This window comes from Macaca mulatta, chromosome X (genome assembly GCF_049350105.2).
Source record: "Macaca mulatta isolate MMU2019108-1 chromosome X, T2T-MMU8v2.0, whole genome shotgun sequence".
NCBI classification, from domain to species: domain Eukaryota; kingdom Metazoa; phylum Chordata; class Mammalia; order Primates; family Cercopithecidae; genus Macaca; species Macaca mulatta.
In genome coordinates, this window is record NC_133426.1 from 6,823,808 (window position 1) to 6,843,643 (window position 19,836).

General features: G+C 41.0%; 1 protein-coding gene across 5 annotated transcripts in view; it reads left to right on the forward strand.

Annotated features, from left to right (window-relative positions):
• The window catches only part of STS (steroid sulfatase), a 284,875-nt gene that overhangs the window by 145,489 nt on the left and 119,550 nt on the right, over positions 1-19,836 (forward strand). For all 5 annotated transcript variants that reach the window (XM_077988100.1, XM_077988102.1, XM_001088752.5 and 2 more), the window contains one exon: positions 7,432-7,569. In XM_077988100.1, the coding sequence (XP_077844226.1) occupies positions 7,432-7,569 (138 nt within the window). The remainder of the gene's footprint in view (positions 1-7,431; positions 7,570-19,836) is intronic.

The window sequence follows — 19,836 nt, forward strand, 5'->3', positions numbered from 1 at the left end:
GGAATTTATCCTCTAATCCAAAAACTTCAGAGAGGATGATTCTCCATCATCTATTTGAGGCAGGCAGATTTGCATGCAACAGAAACTGCCCATGGCAGAAGTTTGAGCCCCTTGTCTGTTGCTCTGTCATTAGGGGGAGATAGGAGCCACTCTTCTCTTGTTATACAGGAAGTAGATACAGTATGTGCTGGAGTTCACGGTCTACCTCCCAGTTCCTTAGTTCCTGCAACTATCCTGCAAGAGTTTCATTTCTAGTGCCCTTCTTAGACCTTGCTGTCCACTTGGCATTTGACTGATTGAATCCCAGATGACCTTTTATGCAAGAGTTGCATTAGATCCAAGTTGAGTACAGCAAAGCACAACTTCTCCTATTTAACTATTATGCCATTTTGCATTCTTCTTTTGAAAAACAAAGGAAAAGCCGTAACAAACACCAATATTTCCTGCAGTTACATTGAGTAGGTGGAGAGACTTTCTTAATAAACCCCCCAAAAGACAGCACATCACTTTTGTATCTCAACCAGCATATAAAATGCAGATTGTCAACTTTATGCCTTTTTATTTTGATCCTATACTATTTTTCTTTTATATATAACCATGTAGATTTGATTTTATACTGTAGATAACTCATTTGCTTTCCAATGTCCGATCTGAAGGGTCCCTTGAGCTCCATATGGATGGAGGAGATTAGGACTTAAGTTTTGGAAATCTTGACCATTTATTTCAGGAAGAAGTACTAGATTGAGTTCACCTGTATGAAATGGACATTGTATCAAACTGGAGATGATACACCTATTTGTGCAGTGACAGATAAACCCTGATGTATGGGACATTGGTGATATTTCTAATCCAAAAAAGAATTCCCTTTCTGTGACAGCAGAATTTCTCTGTGCCACTCCACAAATGGTTCAGGAGAGCATGAGAATAACGCTCCAAAGGCCACATCCCTGAAGTAACACCTAGCATTTCATATGGCCAGCAGAGAGTCATAGCCACCCCCAGGTGGTACAATTACTGCAACTCTTATCTCTTAAAATTCTAGCTTTAGCTGAAATACTGGAGTCTCGCCATCTCTGTTGCTCAGATGTAGGAGTAACTTGCTCACCAGAATAGCTTCAGGGAGACTTTAGGATACCATTGTGCCCTGGAGTTACACTGAATAAGTGGAGAGGCTTTCTTAATTATTAACAGTGGATGCCTGCTTAAAGGGATATATATATCTCTCATATATGATATGTAAAACACATGTTTTATATTAGAATGGTGACATTTCACTCTTACAGTGACTTTGGGTCTTCTCCCAGACACTGGAGTATAATTCCACAGTATATAAATATAATATATTTGTAATATATTATATATTAATATTAAAATGTATAATTATATATTTACATATAAATATAATATATAAATATATAAATATGTTATATGTATATATAAGATATATAAGCATATATTTACATAATTATAATTTATATATAAATTGTATAATTAAAATGTATATATAAAGTATATAAATATATGTAATTATATAAAATATATAAATTTTATATAATTATATATAATTATGCATAATCTTATGTATAATTTTAAAATTTATAATTATACATGTAAGCATATAATATAAATAAAATATATCATAAATAGATAATCATATTAAATATAGAAATATAATTATATAATATAATTTACATGTATACTTATAAAATTATAACATTATATATAAATTTATTATATAATATACATATAAAATATATAATTTTATATACATTTCTATAAAATGTATATAAACATATATAATATAAAACATATATACATATATAATGTGTTATGTATATAACATAAAACATATCTATATTATATTTAATGAGCCTAATGCTTCCAAAAGTATAACCTTCATATATATATATTATATATATAGTGACTTCATAGTACTTTGCTCCAGTATTCTGTCTGAGTGTACCTACCTTGTAGAAGAAAAGGCAAAGCGAAATGAACTAAAATGACAAGGCTTTGGTGATGCAAGCTGAGGTTCTAACTCCATTGTAAAGTTAAGGAACAGTGAGCACTCCCTGTAGAGCCTGTCCAGGATGAAGTGTTTTGGGTAGAATTCCTCATTCTTTCTTCCACAGCAACCCCCTACTATTATCCATTATCACCTTTGACTTAGTGGCAGAGGATCCCAGTGAAAAGCCAGAGACTTGGGTTTCAAAGCAAGTCTGCTTAAGTCAGGACCTAGAAGCAAGAGCTTTAGCACTTAGTCCTGTGCTATGGCACCTCGCTCACCTAAGACCTCGAATTCTGCTTTCGTGTTTGAAACCCTTCTCTCTCGGCACTGTGTAGCTCAGTGCCTGACTCTTAATAGTAGCTTAATGCTTGTTTGTGGGCTGAATAAATGGAATGACAGGACTTTCTAGAATTTAGGCTTCCTTGGCAACCCACATCCACACTTGACAGAGGAAAGATCCAGATTTTTGCATTTCCAAGGTTGCTTCTTTGGGACTGCCAAAGGTCTGGTTAGGAAACCCTCACTTTGATAAGCTTGTTCTTATTATCTCCAGTTAAATAACACAGTGCTCTTGAAATGGCTTATTTTCTCTATTTGTTTCATTCAGAAAACAAAGGGAGAAAGCTTTGGAGATAGAACATTTCATTTACAAGCTATAATGCAGCTCACCATCGGCAATTCAAAACTATCATTCTGTATATATCAGTATCATTATATCTTGAGAACCTTACTGAAAAATAATATTTGCAGACCTCTGATTTGTAATAGATTGCTCTGAAAGCAAAAATAATACAGCAGCATTTCTTCTTATGGGAGATTTCTGTTCACAGTGTTTATGAGGGAAACATGTTAGACCTTTGTAGGATCAATGTTACAAAAAATTAAATGTCAAAGGGGCTCTGGGATTTACAAATGAGATTCTGGCGTAAGACCTAAGTAGTATGGGATCCAGACTGTATCTTTTGGGAAAGAATGGACTAAAAGGAAATTAGAAAACTGACCATTTCTCAGGAAGTTGAGCTAAATATTCTACCATGCATACATGCATGGCAGCCTCAGCCACTTTCTCTTGTACTAATGATCCCAGCCCAGTTGAATAGGACACCTTTAATGAAAGTGATCACTCCAGGCAACGAAGAAGAAACTTTGATGAGGACATGTTAAATATCGTGGTCATTGGAAATATTGGAATTTGGAGGGAATATCCAGGGAGAAGTATTAAGATGGGGAAGGATGCAGGATATTTCAGTTGAGAGAATCTGCATAATAAATGCAGCTGTAAATTTGTCTGGAGTTAAAAATAGGCAAGAGGAGAAACTGTAAGTAGGATGTAGCTGGCCTTGGCTTTGGGGATAAGAGCTGTCCCTGAAAAACTCTGTGGCACTGCAGCCTTTAGCACACAGCCTGTGTAACGTGGGCACTTCATAAATCCATGTTGGATGAATGCATGAGGAAGTCTAAGAGTCAAAATTGCATTTGAAAGGCATTTAAAAAATTAACAGAAGGAGGCTGAGGCAAGGGGATTGCCTGAGCCCAAGGGTTTGAGACTAACCTGGGCAACAAACTGAGACCCAATCTCTACAAAGGATACAAAAAAAAAAAAAAAAAAATAGCCAGACATGGTGATATCAACTCACGTGTAGTCCCAGCTACTTAGGAGGCTGAGGTGGGAGGATCACTTCAGCCCAAGAGGCAGAGGTTGTGGTGAGCCATGATTGTGACACTGCACTTCAGCCTGGGAGACAGAGTAAGACCGTCTCAAAAACAACAAAAGTAATAGACTATTTTTGAGCAGTTTTATGTTTACAGAAAAACTGAACAGAAAGTACAGAGTTTTCATACACTCTCCCCTGCACACAGTTTCCTTATTATATACATTATGTATTCATGTGGTACATTTGTTACAATTGAGCCAACATTAATAAGTTGTGATTAACTGAAGTCCATAGTTTCCATTAGGGTTCACTCTTCGTGTTGTATGTTCTGTGGGTTTGGACAAAGGTGTAATGGCATGGATCCACAATTACAGGATCATACAGAGTAGTTTCACTGCCCCCAAATTCCTCTGTGCTCCGCCTCTTCATCCCTCCTTTCTCCCAAGCCGACAGTAATGACTGATCTGTTTACGGTCTGTATAGCTTTGCCTTTCCCAGAATGTCCCATAGCTGGGATCATACAGTATGTAGCCTTTTCAGATTGACTCCTTTCACTAAGAAATATCTTAAGATCCTTCCATGCTTTTCATGGCTTTATAACTCACTTCATTCTAGCTCTGAATAATGTTTCATTGTCTGGATGTACCACAGTTTATTTTTCCATTCAACTGCTGAAGGGCAGTTTCGCTGCATCCAAGGTTTTGGCAATTATAAATAGATGTGGTATAAATATTTGTGTGTGGGTTTTTGTGTGCACATGAATTATTACGGGAGACACATTTTTATAGGAAATTTCTTTGCAGCATTTTCTTTGTGCAGATACTTCTGCATATAGAAAGATGAATTTTGTTTCAAAGGAAGGTGTATGGTCATATGCCTTTCACTAAATACTAACTACAATACATGGAAGCAAATTCCTAAGTCCTCTGCTACCTGCCTAATCTGTGTTATTTTACACAGAAGTTGTTGTATGAGCAAAAGGGGACATTTTTCTTTCAAAGTATAAATGGGGGTTATAGCGCCTTATTGCTTCCTTCTATTTCAAGTCATTAAGCTAATTACCATTTTCAAAGTAATTAGGCTTAAATTAGTGTCTCAGCCAAACAACCCCAAGCCCAAGTGCACAGGTGGTTTGCTTAGCTGCACCAGATAACACCATAATAAATGTCTGCCTGATCATGATTTATCACGGGAGACAAATTGCTAAAACGGCCCTCGGGTGTCTTATTTTTTGGTTCTGAGTATGACATTTACATATATGGTGTGGGTTCTGGGAATGTTTATCATTTGAGTTAAAAATTGAGAAACATTGAACATACTCTAGCCCATGGCACTTGCAATCAAATAGCAAAAATATGCCTTTGCACAAATGACTTGGGTGTTGTTTTTGCATCAGAAATCATCTCTGCCACCTCCATGGGCAGCTCACTCTGCAGTCCTTCTCCTTCCCCTTTTCGGAACCAAGTACGTGTGAGTACAACCTGGAGTGAAGGGTCTGGCCCTGCAGGGTGTGATCTACCTGCTGGATAGGATGTATTCCAAATCCTATATTTAATTATTTCCACCACAGAGGATGCCTGGGGCCATTGTAGAATATCAGTTGTTGTGGACATCCTAGTGCGACTAAGAGCCCACCCAAAATTTGATTCCCATGTCGAGACCAGTGACAGCACGCACACACTAAGAGGATATGAAAAGGCTTGTTACTCATATAATGTGGCTTTCTAAGGACAGCAGGTGATATGGTTTGGCTGTGTCCCCACCCAAATCTCATCTTGAATTGTAGCACCTATAATTCCCATGTGTTGTGGGAGGGACCCGGTGGGAGATAATGGAATCATGGGGGCGATTCCCCCCCCCTGCCCACTGTTCTCATGGTAATAAATAGATTTCACAAGATCTGATGGTTTTATGAGGGGGTTTCCCCTTTCGCTTGGCTGGCTCTCTCTCTTGCCTGCCGCCATGATTGTGAGGACTTCCCAGCCACGTGAAACTATCAGTCAATTAAACCTCTTTTTCTTTGTAAATTACCCAGTCTTGGGAGTGTCTTTATTTGCAATGTGAGAACAGACTAATACAGCAGGTTACTAAACCAGTACAAAAAATAGCTTGAGAGAGCACAGAAAAGAAACGGATTCTGCTTTTATGGTGATTAGGACTTGGGGCTGGGATAAGGGTCTCTTGCATGCAGACAGGGGCTTGCATAGTTCCAACCTCCCACTGGCGGTGAAGGAGGGAGCACCCAGGGTTTCTTATCAGCCTGAGTGGCATGAGAAGAAGAGGGAGAGATGAGGCTTAAAAACTCTTGGCACTCAAACGTTAAGAAGTGGAGTCAGGCTCTGATATACCAATCAAAGCCTAGCAGTATGCAATGACTTATTAAATTAAATAAGCAGCATATGACTATGTAGAGCCCTGTGGAAACTGTACATTGTATACCTCTAGTTTGTCATCATTGTCTTCTGATTTGAGAGCTGGGTGATAACTTCCTAATCAGAAAGTCCAGGTTTCAGCTCCTTCTTCAAACTTCAACTTTCCTCTATTTTTTTCTTACAGAAAATTATAAGCATATGCAGATATGGAATAGTACAGTTAAACCTCCATATGCCCTTCACTCATATTTAACAGTTATTAACTCCTGGCTAATCTTGTTGAATCTATATCCCAGACTCATTTATTCTTGTCCTGCATTCTTTTGAAGAAGACAGCAGCTATCATCTTCTTCACCACCTCCATTTCATCCTCAGGTATTTCAGGATGTATCTCTACAATATTTTTTTTCTCTCTGGTGTATGTTTTACTCCTCTGTGATTCTCGCTGAGTCTATCTACTCATCTGTTCAGGATTTGAGCGTTTTGAGTTTTCAATCAGATTTGATTCTTACTTTCTGGTTCTCCCACTTCCCAACTATCTGAACTTGAACAAGTTGCCCTTTTACAGCATTTTTGATCTACCCCTAAAATGAAGCTAGTGCTATTTACTCATAGGGTTCAGTGTGTTCTAAACAAGATAATATGTAATAAAATTCTCTACGTGTAGACAGTGCTCAACAGATGGTAGCAATTATTGTTACTATTATTGTTGTTGCTATTATTTTTTGAGGGGTTATCTGGGGGTGGTATACAGTGTTAGTTTTGGGGAAAGAAGGTAAGAACAAGAAGAATGTTGATATTTGTGATGAACAGTTTAGACTTGGGGAATAACTCCTGGTTCTTCCTCTATCAGTGAGGAATATTGATATTCATGTGAGGGATAGTTTAGATTTGGATATCTACCGTAAATATTAAAAGAGAATATTCTCATAAAATATCTATATACATATTTGTTCACATAAGAGGAACATCACTGGTTTAGTTTTCCCATCCAATAAGGAAAAATGATAGACTTCTTTATAGCCTTAGGGCCAACACCAGCTGGTGAGAACAACCTTTCAGCTTCTTTCTTCTGGCACCTGCCTCCAAGTGGCTCCCCATCAATGGACCTGGTACTTATAGAATACTTTCTCAGGTCTCCCTGCAGAATCACTTCATGATACCCAGAGGTTCAAATGGTCCTTCTAAATGGCACTCAAGTCAATGAATCTTGGTGTCTATTCTAAGAACACAGCCACAGCCAGTCTTGATTGCATCACGTCTCATGTTGGGATAAAATCCAATTTGTAAGAACATTTACTTCCACCTTGAGAAATTAGCTGCCCATTGAGTAGGGCAACCATCTCCCTTTGCTTTGTGAATATGCGTTTTTACATGGAGTCTTTTTCCCCTCCAGGGCAGATCTTGAACCTTCTAGATGAGCTGAGATTGGCTAATGATACCCTCATCTACTTCACATCGGACCAGGGAGCACATGTAGAAGAAGTGTCTTCCAAAGGAGAAATTCATGGCGGAAGTAATGGGATCTATAAAGGTGAGAAATGCTGGGATGGACAAGCTCTAGCCTCTTAGCTCATCTGCTGGTCACTTTTATTATTATATTTGCTCATAGTCCTTCTCCCATGGAAGCTGGGATCTGGGCTGCCTCATTCACCACTGTGTCCTAGTGCCTTGAATAACCATGGAGTAGGCATTCAGTAAGAACTTACTAAATGAATAGGGATATGGTTTGGCTGTGTCCCCATCAAAATCTCATCTTCAACTGTAGCTCCCATAATCCCCACATGTCTTGGGAGGCACCCAGTTGGAGGTAATTGAATCATGGGGGCGGGTCTTTCCTGTGCTGTTCTCGTGATAGTGAGTAAGTCTCATGAGAACTGATGGTTTTATAAAGGGCAGTTCCCCTTCACATGCTCTCTTGTCTGATGCCATGTAAGACGTGCCTTTGCTTCTCCCTCACCTCCCACCATGATTGTGAGGCCCCATAGCCATGTGGAACTGTGAGTCCGTTAAAACTTTTTCTGTATAAATTACCTAGTCTCAGGTATTTCTTCATAGAAGTATGAAAATTGACTAATACAAATAGTGAACACTTCTCAGATTTCTCTTCCTTCTGTTTCCTTCTCTCCCTATTTATTCTCTTTCTCCTAAAATATCATCCCTTACATGGGACCAGAATAACTTCCTTAAGATTTTCTTTTAGTTGAGTTTAGAGTTTGCCTTTTCCTCATACTACAAGATTTCCTGTGTTCTCAGAACAGAACAGTTAAACTCCAATGTCTGGCTTCATTTCCATCCCTCTCCTAAGTCAAGGTCACCCTGAAGGAGGCTCTTCCTCCCTCCCTTTTTCTCTGCCTACAGGCAAGTAATAAATGTCAATGGAATGGATAAATTAACTCTATAGATGGCTTCTGCAGAAGTGTGGGGATGGGGGATCATATTTTCCAGAGTGTTCAAGAATATAGACTTTTTTTTCATGTGCAGAGAAATGCTTTTAAAATTCCCTGATGGCTGCATGGAAGGCACTGCTCTTCGGGCATTTTTTCCTTACGCTAAGGCCAAATTCCAAACACGCGGCCTGAGTCCATGTCACTTATGAGTTGCTTCTTACAGTCACTGATTTTGACATCTCTTTCCCTCATTCAATAATGCAGCTTTCAGAGAGCAATTGATACTTTTATTGTGAGAAAAAAATAGTAGTGACTGACTCTGGTAGCTTATTACAAGGTAGTTATGTTCAAATGATGTTGGCAAACATCGTCATTGGCTTCCCAAGAGTAGGCAAAGCTGCCCCTTCATGCTAGTGTCAGTATTTAGTCCTCCAGCAGATATCCACAGCCTTTTCACCTTTGAAAGAAGATCACATTAGTCTTGTTTATATATTCATGCATTTGGTTGAATTTGACTGACATGCATTTATATATTGATTCTATAGAACATGCCAGGCACAGGGCTAGCTGATAGGGTATAAAGGCAAGAAATAAACGGCCTCCGACTGCTACTAATTTACATTCTACTAGAAGCTAGTAGCTTAAATTCTACTAAAAGACATAATGCCTCTAAATTCTACTAGAATTCTACTGGTTTTTAAGATAGAGATATAAGAGACGGCTTCAGTGTAATATACTGGTAAGGGAACTGTTAAAGTATGGTAAAGGCAGTTAGCCCAACTTGGGAATTGAGAGAACCTTCCAGGAGGAACTGACATTTTGCAGGTTGACGTTTTGCATTGTTGGCTAGGAGAGGACAGGTGGGAAGTATACAGTGGGCAGGTGTGAAATACTTATGGGGAATGAAAACGCAGCTCAGTATTTCTAGGGATGAAAGTGTAGCAGGGTGCAGTGGCTCATACCTGTAATTTCATCACTTTGGGAGGCCAAAGCAGGAGGATCGCTTGAGCCCAGGAGTTCGAGACCAGTCTGGGTAACATAATTAGACCCCATCTCTAAAAAAAAAAAAAAAAAAATTTAAAATTAATCAGATGTGATGGCATGTGCTTGTAGTCCAGCTACTCCAGAGGCTGAGATGGGAGGATCAGTGGAACCTGGGAGGTGGAGGCTGCGGTGAGACTTGATTGCACCAGCGCACTCCAGCCTGACTGACAAAGTGAGATCCTGTCTCAAAAAAAAGTGTGAGCAAGGTCTGACAGTGTCAGGTCATGGAGACTTGGTATCATGTCCGGTCATTGAGCTCTGCCTTGTGGGTTATCTGAGCTGGGAGCAGGGACCAGACAGATGGGTTAACATTAGCAAACACCCTGAAAATGGAAGGGCCATTTGGAATGATTGGGACTGTCCACTTCAACAGAGAATGCAACTGCTGGATCACCACCGTCTCAGGCATTGCCATAAGCAGAGTGATTTCATTGCATTGGCTTCAGTTGACAAAATGTATGACCTTAATACTACACAGTTAAATGTGGCAGAGCTTGCACATGTTGTTGAAAAAGTCACATGGACAGGCAGGAGATTGTGATCCCGTAATGGGAGGCTTGAATTTCTCACTTTTGAGATGGGCATGATTGAAGCTGTGTGGTTAAGCGTGCTCTGCAGGAGAGAAAGGTTGGGATTCTGGGACAGCAAAGAGGTGGGAAAGTGAGAAGGATGTGGCCATGGTGGGTAAACTGGGCCCTGTGAGGGCAGGGAGTGGGCATAGCTCATGCTTATGGGCTCATTTTCTTTGATGACATTCAGGGAGAGTTTCTCTTTTGATAGTCAAAGGTCAAGCCGTTTAGTATATGACTCTGGTGGAGAAAATTTTAGGAATGCAATGTATTAGGGAAATGAAGCATGTAGCAAAATAGAGACCAGAAAAGGTTAGAAATAGGAATTTGTAATCACATTCACCTGTAGGCTTCTGTTTTTTTCCCACAGCAATACTCTTCATTAATTCATTATTTCATTTGTTACACAAAATATATTGAGTACCATCTATTTGGAAGGGATTACACTATTCAGTTGATTTAACAATGCATTGGACAGTTTGTTCTCAAATACTGTTGATCCTGTTGGAATGAGACATGCATAGAATTGGTTGTCATATGTCCCATAAACTTGAACTTGAAAAATACTGTGGAAATTGAAAGTAGGAAAATAATACCTGATCATAGAAGGCTTAATGAAATCGGAGAGGCTTGTTATCTAGGCTTTTAAGGAGCTTTGTAAATGATTTGGGTGTGGGGGCTGTATTAGTCAGGGTTCTCTAGAAGGACAGGACTAATAGGATAGATGTCTGTATGAAAGGGAGTTTGTTAGGAGAATTGACTCACACAATCACAAGGTGAAGACCCACAATGGGCTGTCTGCAAGCTGAGGAGCCAGGAAGCCAGTCTGAGTTCCAAAACCTCAAAAGTAGGGAAGCTGATAATAGTGCAGCCTTCAGTCTGTGGTCGAAAGTCCAAGAGCCCCTGGCAAATCACTGGTGTAAGCCCAGGAATCCAAAAGCTGAAGAACTTGGAGTCTGATGTTCGAGGACAGGAAGCATCCAGCAAGGGAGAAAGATGAAGCTAGAAGACTTAGCCAGTCTAGTACTTCCACGTTCTTCTGCCTGCTTTATTCTAGCCACGTGGGCAGCTGATGAGATGGTACCCACCCAGATCGAGGGTGGGTCTGCCTCTCCCAGCCCGCACTGACTCAAATGTTAATCTCTTTTGGCAACACCTTCACAGACACAGCCAGGAACAATACTTTACATCCTTCAATCCAATCAAGTTGGCACTTAATATTAACCATCCCAGGGTCAAATCCTAGCAGAGCAACCATCAAGAGGGAGCAGCAGAACTTTCCAGAGAGCAGAGGATGAGCTGTTGACCAGGACATTTTCGTGGGACTCAGCTCAACCAAGGTGTGATGTTGGAAAGGTGAACCCCAGTCAGGACATACTTAGCTTCACATTCCAGAGTAAGATATATTTTTTAGTTTTTCATTCTTGTGGACAATATTAAGTAGGAGTTCAATTAAGTGACAAGAAAAATGTTAGTAGACGTTGCTGTGACACTTCCCCCCGATACTGATGGATTTAATATTATGGAGTAAGGTCCAAGTTGGTGTGCTCACCCTACCCCCAAAAAATCAAAATTTAGTAAATTAGAACAGGACTGGCCTAGCTGTAGCATGTGGGCCTAATGCAAACCAGCCCTTGATTTTCTAAATAAAGTTTTATTGAAACCCAGCCATGCTCATTTGTGAATGTCTTATTCCTGGCTGCTGCTTAATTACAACAACAGAGTTGGCTCTTTAGAGAAAAAGTTTGCCAACCCTTGACTCAGATTCCTTAGTAGTTGGATGTATTGCTTGAGGAGTCATTCTTAATCATTTGAGCTGTGTCAATTAATTTTAAGGATATTCTTCAATTCTTGACCTGTTGTTTAACAACTGATATCACCAGGTTCCTTATTTTTGCCCTCGTAATAGGTGGGTAATACACTGGTGGAACCTGAAAAATATTGTTATATTTCCCATCTGCAATTCATGGGTTTTAGTCTTTGGCATGAATAAATCAAGGAGAGTGTAAAATGTAGCATCTTGTGTGAGAAAACATTTCGCGTGAATTATCATCACACACTTCAACGGGGTTTGCCTCAATTCAGAGAATTAGTGTTATTTCAGATGGGAAGATTTGAGGAGAAAAATGAAAAACAGAATATTTCATAAAACTCTGCCCAGATCAAGCATAAGAATGACTAGCATATGCTCTTGCCATTAAAAGTGATTTGACCTGCTGTGTGGGAGCATTCAGAAGGACAAAAATAGAAGCCTGGTTTGCAAACAGCTGTTTCTAACAAGAGTCTTGGAGTAAATTGTAGAAGAATCCTTGCTACGCTTGCCTAGAGAGATTGAGTAACTCAGCCATCATCCTTCTGTGATGAGAACATCATCACAACATGCCATCAGGATGTTAAAAGTGTGAGTTGGACAATTACTCTACTAAATTTTAAACTTAGACCATGGCTTTTTCTCTGCTTATAAATTTTCAGAAAAAATAATTCATACTCCTTCACCTGTTTTTTTTTTTTTTTTTTTTTCTTTCCCCCATATCCCATTCTCCAACTTTCCTAAGTTAATTTCTGCTTCAAAACCCAAGTCAAAACCTATTGGTACAGGGCAGGTTTGCCCAGGTAAAAGACATTTCTTTTGATTTTTGTTGGTACTTAATCAAAGTTATCTGTGGGCATATCTTTGTTTGTTTGTTTGTGGCAGGGTTTCACTTTGTCACCCAAGCTAGAGTGCAGTGGCATGATCACAGCTCACTACGGCCTCAACCTCCTAGGCTTACTCAATCTTCCTGCCTCATCCTCCCATGTAGCTGGGACTAGAGGCATGCACCACCATACCTGACTATTTTATTTCTTATTTTTTGTAGAGACTGGGTCTCACTATGTTGCCCAGACTGGTCTCAAACCCCGACCTCAAGTGATCCTCCTACCTTAGTCTCCCAAAGTGTTGGGATTACAGGTGTGAGCCACTGTGCCTGGCCTGTGGATATATCTAAGCTGTCTTTTGAGACTTTTAATTTCTGTAGGGCAAGGTCCCTGTTCACTGTGTTCTCTCTGGGATTCTGTTGGCATACAATCACAGTTCTCAGTGAGTATTATCTGAGCTATCTTTTGAGGCTGTGAGTTTCTGTAGGGCATAATCTCCATGGTATACCTTTGTGTCCCATTTAGGGATGTGAAAATCAGTAAAGCCTAGCATTTGGCAGGACAGGTTCTAGAACTATACCTAATACCATCAATTACTGGCTGTGTAACCTTTGCCAAAGTTTTCTTGGCTGTGAAATGGGTTACTTGCCTTGCAGAGTGATGGTGAGAATCAAGAGTTAATATTTAAGTCATGAGTTTGAATGGTTTGGGGTACATGTGAAACTCCATCATTAGTCCTGATCATAGCAAGTCAGTGCTTATTAAATGTCTGCTGAATGAATGAAGCATCCCGTGTCCACCCTCTGAGTTCCTCTGAACTCTGCTCAATGATAATGTGAGTGGTGCCTGGGAGAGCAGATTTTGGTGCTTTTTCAGCCTGACAGACACATTTGGCGCATCTCATTTTCAACGCAATATCGCAGGAGGAAGGAGACTGAAAGCTACACCATCTGACAAACAAGGGCACTTGCTCATCAACACATGCCTGCAAATGTGTGATCATGCTTCCTCCAACATGTTTTTCCATAGGCAGTGTGTGCTCGGATGTGTTCATCATCTGTTAAAAAAATTTTAAAACATTTTTTTGCCATGACTGTTGTAAAATCTCTCCCTTTATAGCTTTAGAAAATTGCACAAGATTATGTTTATGGATACATTTCTTTAGGACCTGAATATAGACTCAGAACTATTAATACAAGATGGGAATCTTGTGATGTTCCACATAGTGGGTTCAGAGCTTCCAACAGAGCATTTCACAAGTGTGACAATTTTGTTAACACTAGCTGCAGACGAAACCATGCCTGGTGCTACCATTCAGGTGGTCAGTAGGTGGCTAGATCTAGGGGCTACAGGCACATAGTCCCATGCCTGCAATAGAGGTGCTCTGTGCATCTTACCTGAGCAGAGGTAAGCCGCTTCTTTGCACCCAGACAGAAGTGTTGCCACCAGGTGGCCATTTGTGGCTCGGAGCTCCTTTGGGGATCTGGAATCTCTGGCAGGCTGTGATATTTCCAGGGCCTCTGCAGGAGATGTGTTTTATTTTGTTTTGCTTTCAGCGTGGTTATACATCAAGCCATGTTCTTATAGGATGTCTCTTCCATCACCCGGAGTTCTGGGATATTAGCACATTCCTCAGAGGGAAATAGATCACTGGCGCTTGGGTTGTAAAATACACAGACCTTGGATGTGCCTGTGGATTTTTGTGAAACTATGTGCTTGGTTTTCTGTTTTGTAAGACATGTTGTCTCTCTGTCACCCAGGCTGGAGTGCAGGGGCACAGTCATAGTTCACTGCAGCTTCAAACTCCCAGGTTCAAGCAGTCCCCCCCGAGTAGCTGGGACTACAGGTGTGTGCCGCCGTACCTGGCTAATTTTTCAAATTAATTTTTTGTTTTGTTTTGTTTTGTAGAGATGGCATCTCACCACGGTGCCGAGACTGGTCTTGAACTCCTGGTCTCAAGCAACCCACCTGCCTAGGCCTCTCAAAGTGCTGGAATTACAGGCATGAGCCCCTGCACCCAGCCACTATCTGCTGTTTAAGGGCCATGTTTTTCAGCCACTCTCTCACATGGCTCTACAGCCAGATGCATCCCTTGGCTTCCCCTGGTGAGCCCTAGTAAACCATCCTTGGACATTGCCTTTCACCTTAAAGATGATGCACAGATCAACTCCTGGGAGGGTACGAAATTCACTCGGTGCCTCAATCCTTAATTCTACTGTTCAGATGTATCTTTCTGAGTTTCGACATAGGCTGTAGAAACTAAATGTGGTTTACAAATATGGTGTGATCCTCTTCTCTCAGGACATAGAAAACTTGGCACCAGTGCTCTTGCTGCAAAGATAAAGTGATATCGGACAACTGTTTAAATTCACAGGCTTGGCCGGGTGCGGTGGCTGAAGCCTGTAATCCCAGCACTTTGGGAGGCCGAGACGGGTGGATCACGAGGTCAGGAGATCGAGACCATCCTGGCTAACACGGTGAAACCCCGTCTCTACTAAGAAATACAAAAAAAAAAAACTAGCCGGACGAGGTGGTGGGCGCCTGTAGTCCCAGCTACTCAGGAGGCTGAGGCCGGAGAATGGCGTGAACCCGGGAGGCGGAGCTTGCAGTGAGCTGAGATCCGGCCACTGCACTCCAGCCTGGGTGACAGAGCGAGACTCCGTCTCAAAAAAAAAAAAAAAAAAAAAAAAAAAAAAAAAAAAATTCACAGGCTTTGGAGTCAGACAAACCTGGATTTGTATCTGTAACTCTACTGCTTACTAAATAAGTGACCGTCAGCACATAACTGAAGTTCTCTCAGCCTCAGATTGTACAACTATGTTATATATTTCATATATATTATAATGAAAATGTTATGAATGAGTTTAGATTGATGGAGAATTACAAAGGTAGTACAGAGGTCTATTTTTCACCCAGCTATCTGCAATCTTACCATCCTACACAACTATGGTGTCTTTGTCAAAATTAACCTTCCCATGTTACCAGCTTTCCCATTAATGCCCTTTCTCTGTTTCGGAATCCAATACACAATGCCACGTTGCATCTAGAAGATTAACTTTGAGAGGGTGCTTTTTCCTGATTTTAATAGTTTGGTTTTTGTTCCCATTTATTTATGCTGTTTTATTTAAAAGAAGGGGGCAATATTTGTATATCTAAACCATTCATGAAACCAGCCCTTTTTTGTTCTATAACAATCACTTATTTTGTTGTTGTTAGATTTAAAGTGAAGATGGTGTGAGTTTGATCAAGTAGCAGGATAAGCAGGTGAAAATTTTATGAGTTTGATGGAACAAAAGGAAAACTAGACTGTAATTCACACATTGAGATTCCTCCCAAAGCTCTGCTTTCAACTGCTTGAATGAACTACGGCAAAGTAGTTAAACTTCCCATTTGTTGGCTGTGATCTCTGTGAAGCAGGAATCACAGTATCTGTCAGAGAATTACCTTCAAGTGATGTTGAAAAGATAAAATAAGGGGAAGAGTTTTAACTTTCTTAGGAGGCCATCACAGAAACTACAAAGTATGATGTGAACTTCCATAGGAATCTCCCCTAAGTGACTGGGCATGTAGAATGTCTGAATGTCTGCAAAGGTCAGAGCCTGCTGAGGAGAGGAATTCAGTCTACAGTCTTCAGCTGTAAGAAATGAGCTTTTAACTATTCACAATAGCAAAGACATGGAGTCAACTGAAATACCCATCAACAGTGGACTGGCTAAAGAAAATGTGGTACATACACACCATGGAATACTATGCAGCCACAAAAAAGAATGAGATCCTGTCCTTTGCAGCAACGTAGATGGAGCTGAAGGCCATTATCCTAAAAGAATTAATGCAGGGACCAAAAACCAAATTCTGCATGTTCTCACTTACAAGTGGGAGCTAAACATTGAGTACACATGGACACACAGAAGGGAACAACAGACACTGGGGCCTACTTGAGAGTGGAGGGTGGGAGGAGGGAGAGGACTGAAAAACTACATATCAGGTACCATGCTGGTTACCTGGGTAATGAAATAATCTGCACACCAAACTCCCAAGACATGCAGATTACCTATATGACAAACCCGCATATGTACCCCTGAACCTAAAATAAATAAGAATAAGTACATAAACAAATACATAGATAAATAATGTGACATCTGAAAAACACACAAAACACACTAGCGCAGATAGCGCAGAATGCAATAAAAGGAGGCATTCCTGTAAAGGTTAAAAAAAAAAAAAAGACAGAGAGATGAGCTTTTAACAATGGAGATTTGCTTCAGGACCCCTGAAACCTCTGTCTCTAGTAATTTGCTTCCTAAGTGGCGTTTATTTCCAGTGTGACTCACACATGATATTCCTGAGAGGAATGAGCATTTTTTCATTGGCTTCATTCTCACTTAACTGTCTATTTAATGCTTCACACCAATTGTTTAAAACAGCCTCTTTTTTGAGTAGCTGAACTTCAACTCCACTCCCTTTGTCCCCAGTCTAACTTCCTGATGGCTACTTCAGTACCACTTAGCTCTGTGCTGTCTTTGTCATAAAGGGTGAGGAAGCAGTGTTTATTCCCCCAGCCATGGGTCACCTGCCCAGCTGGAGTGACTTCAGGCCTGTCCTGTCTAAGCCCTATACTGGAGCGCTTGGTCTCCATCCCTCAACGGGAGGTGTTGGTCATATAGGGGCCACAGGAAAACTGTCCCTTTGCCCTCTGAAGGTTTGCGAAAAATCTGCTGACAAAGGCAACTGAGAAAAGGCACACAAATTTATTAACACGCATGGAGCCTTACAAAATAGATCTCAAAGAAATGGCTAGAGGGTTGATGCTTTTATACCATCTTGAGGTTACAGAAAGAATGGGGCCTTGCCTCGTGGCCACACAGGTTAAGAGAGGGGAGAAGAGGACGCCTGGCTAGCAGAGGTGGTCTTGTTATGCAGATGAAACCTCCTGTGTAGCAGTCCCCAGAGAGAAGAGATGGTGAATGTTTCTTGCAGAACTTTAAAGGTGTGAGTCTCTCAGCTCATCTTTCCTAGATCAGACAAGGGAGGCCTTCAGAGAAAGCCTGGCTGCCTCAATGCAGATTTTTTCTCTCTCTTTTTTTTTTTTTTCTGAGACAGATTCTCACTCTGTCATCCAGGCTGGAGTGCAGTGGCAAGATCTTGGCTCACTGCAACCTCCACCTCCCGGGTTCAAGCAATTCTCATGCCTCATCCTCCCAAGTAGCTGGGATTACAGGTGCCTGCCACCACGCCTGGCTAACTTTTGTATTTTTAGTAGAGACATGCTTTTACCATGTTGGCCAGGCTGGTCTTGAACTCCTGACCTCAGGTGATCCACCCGTCTCAGCCTCCTAAAGTGCTGGGACTACAGGTGTGAGCCACCACGCCCAACCAGATTTTCTCTACAGATTCAAATCTCCCCCACAAAAGACAGTTTTGCAGGGCTGCTTCTGTTTGCAGACCCTCTGAACATCCACCTCAAAATATGTTAAAGAAGAGTATTTTGGGGTGAAATGTTTTGGTTCCTTCAATGACCATCTTCTGAGTTTATCTGCTGACATTCTGATCCACTGTGAACTCAGTCTTTCTGCCTCTGCCAGTACCCTTTCAATGCTGTATTTAATTATATTCTAATTGCCTCATAGGCACAAAGCCTGTTTCCTCAACTCTCCTGGTAAGAGCCATCCTGGTAATAAAATAATAACAATGATGATAATAGCCATTTTTTGTGCCCTTCCTCTCTTGCAGGCACTGAGCTTGGCAGTTGGGATAATCATTCCATATAATACTCGCATGGAAACGTTGTGGGAATGTGAGACCCAGATAGCTGAAGCTGTTTTCTCAAATGCAAAGGGCTGGTGTATCTGTTTCCTATGTCTGCTGTAATCATTTACCACAAATTTAGTGGTTCAAAACAACATGATTTTTTTTTTAAATTTTAGATTCAGCGGGTACGTGTGCAGGTGTGTTACATGGGTATATGGCATTATGCTGAGGTTTGGGCTTCTAATGATCCTGTCATCCAAGTAGTGAACATAGTACCTGATAGTTTTGCACTCCTTGGCCTCCTCCTGCTCTCCTGCCAGTAGATCCCAGTGTCTATTGTTGCCATCTTTATGTTTATGAGTACTGAATGTTTAGCTCCCACTTATAAGGAAGAACATGCAGTGTTTGATTTTCTGTTCCTGCATTAATTCACTTAGGATGATGGCCTCTAGCTATACCATGTTGCTACAAAGGACAATATTTTGTTCTTTTTTATGGCTGTGTAGTATTCCATGATGTATATGTGCCACATTTTCTTTATCCAATCCCTGTTGATGGGCACCTGGATTAATTCCACGTCTGCTCTTGTGAATAGTGCAGCACTGAACATACAGGTACAGGTGTCTTTTTGGTAGAATGATTTATTTTCCTTTGAGAATAACCATGAATTAAATGGGTCCTCAGGGTGTTGGCAGGGCTGTTTCTTGCTGAAGGCTCTAGGGGAGAATCTTATTCCTTGCCTTATCCAACTCCTAGCGCCTGCCTGCATTCCTGGGTTTGGGGTACCCTTCTCTGCCTTCAAAGTCAACAGCGTAGCATCTACCAGCCTCTCTCCGTGATTATACCCCTCCACTTCTCTGACTCCCTCTTTCCCTTGAAAGGACCCTGTCTACAAAGAGTCAGACTCTGTAAAACGTTTGAAGAGATTTATTCTGAGCCAAGTAGACACAGGCCCAGGAGATCCTGCGAACATGTACCCAAGCTGCTCTGGCTACAGCCTGATTTATACATTTTAGGGAAACATAAGGCATCCGTCAATACATGTAAGATGTACATTGTTCAGTCTGGAGTCAGAGTCGGGGGGTGGGGGGTGAGGAGGCTTCAGGTCATAGGTGGACTCAAAGAATTTCTGATTGGCAGTTGGTTGAAAGAGTTGATTTAAAGACCTGCAGTCGATAGAAGGGAGTGTCTGGGTTAAAATAAGGGGGTTGTGGAGGCCAAGGTTCTTATGATGCAGATGAAGCCTCCAGGGAGCAGGCTTTAGAGAGAATACATTGTACATGTTTCTTATCAGACTTTAAAAGATACCAGACTCTTGGTCAGTTCAGTTCTCTCCCAGATCAGGGAAAAGACCCCGAAAGAGAAGGGGATTGTCTTGTAGGTTTTCCTCACAAGAGACAGCTGTGTGGGGTT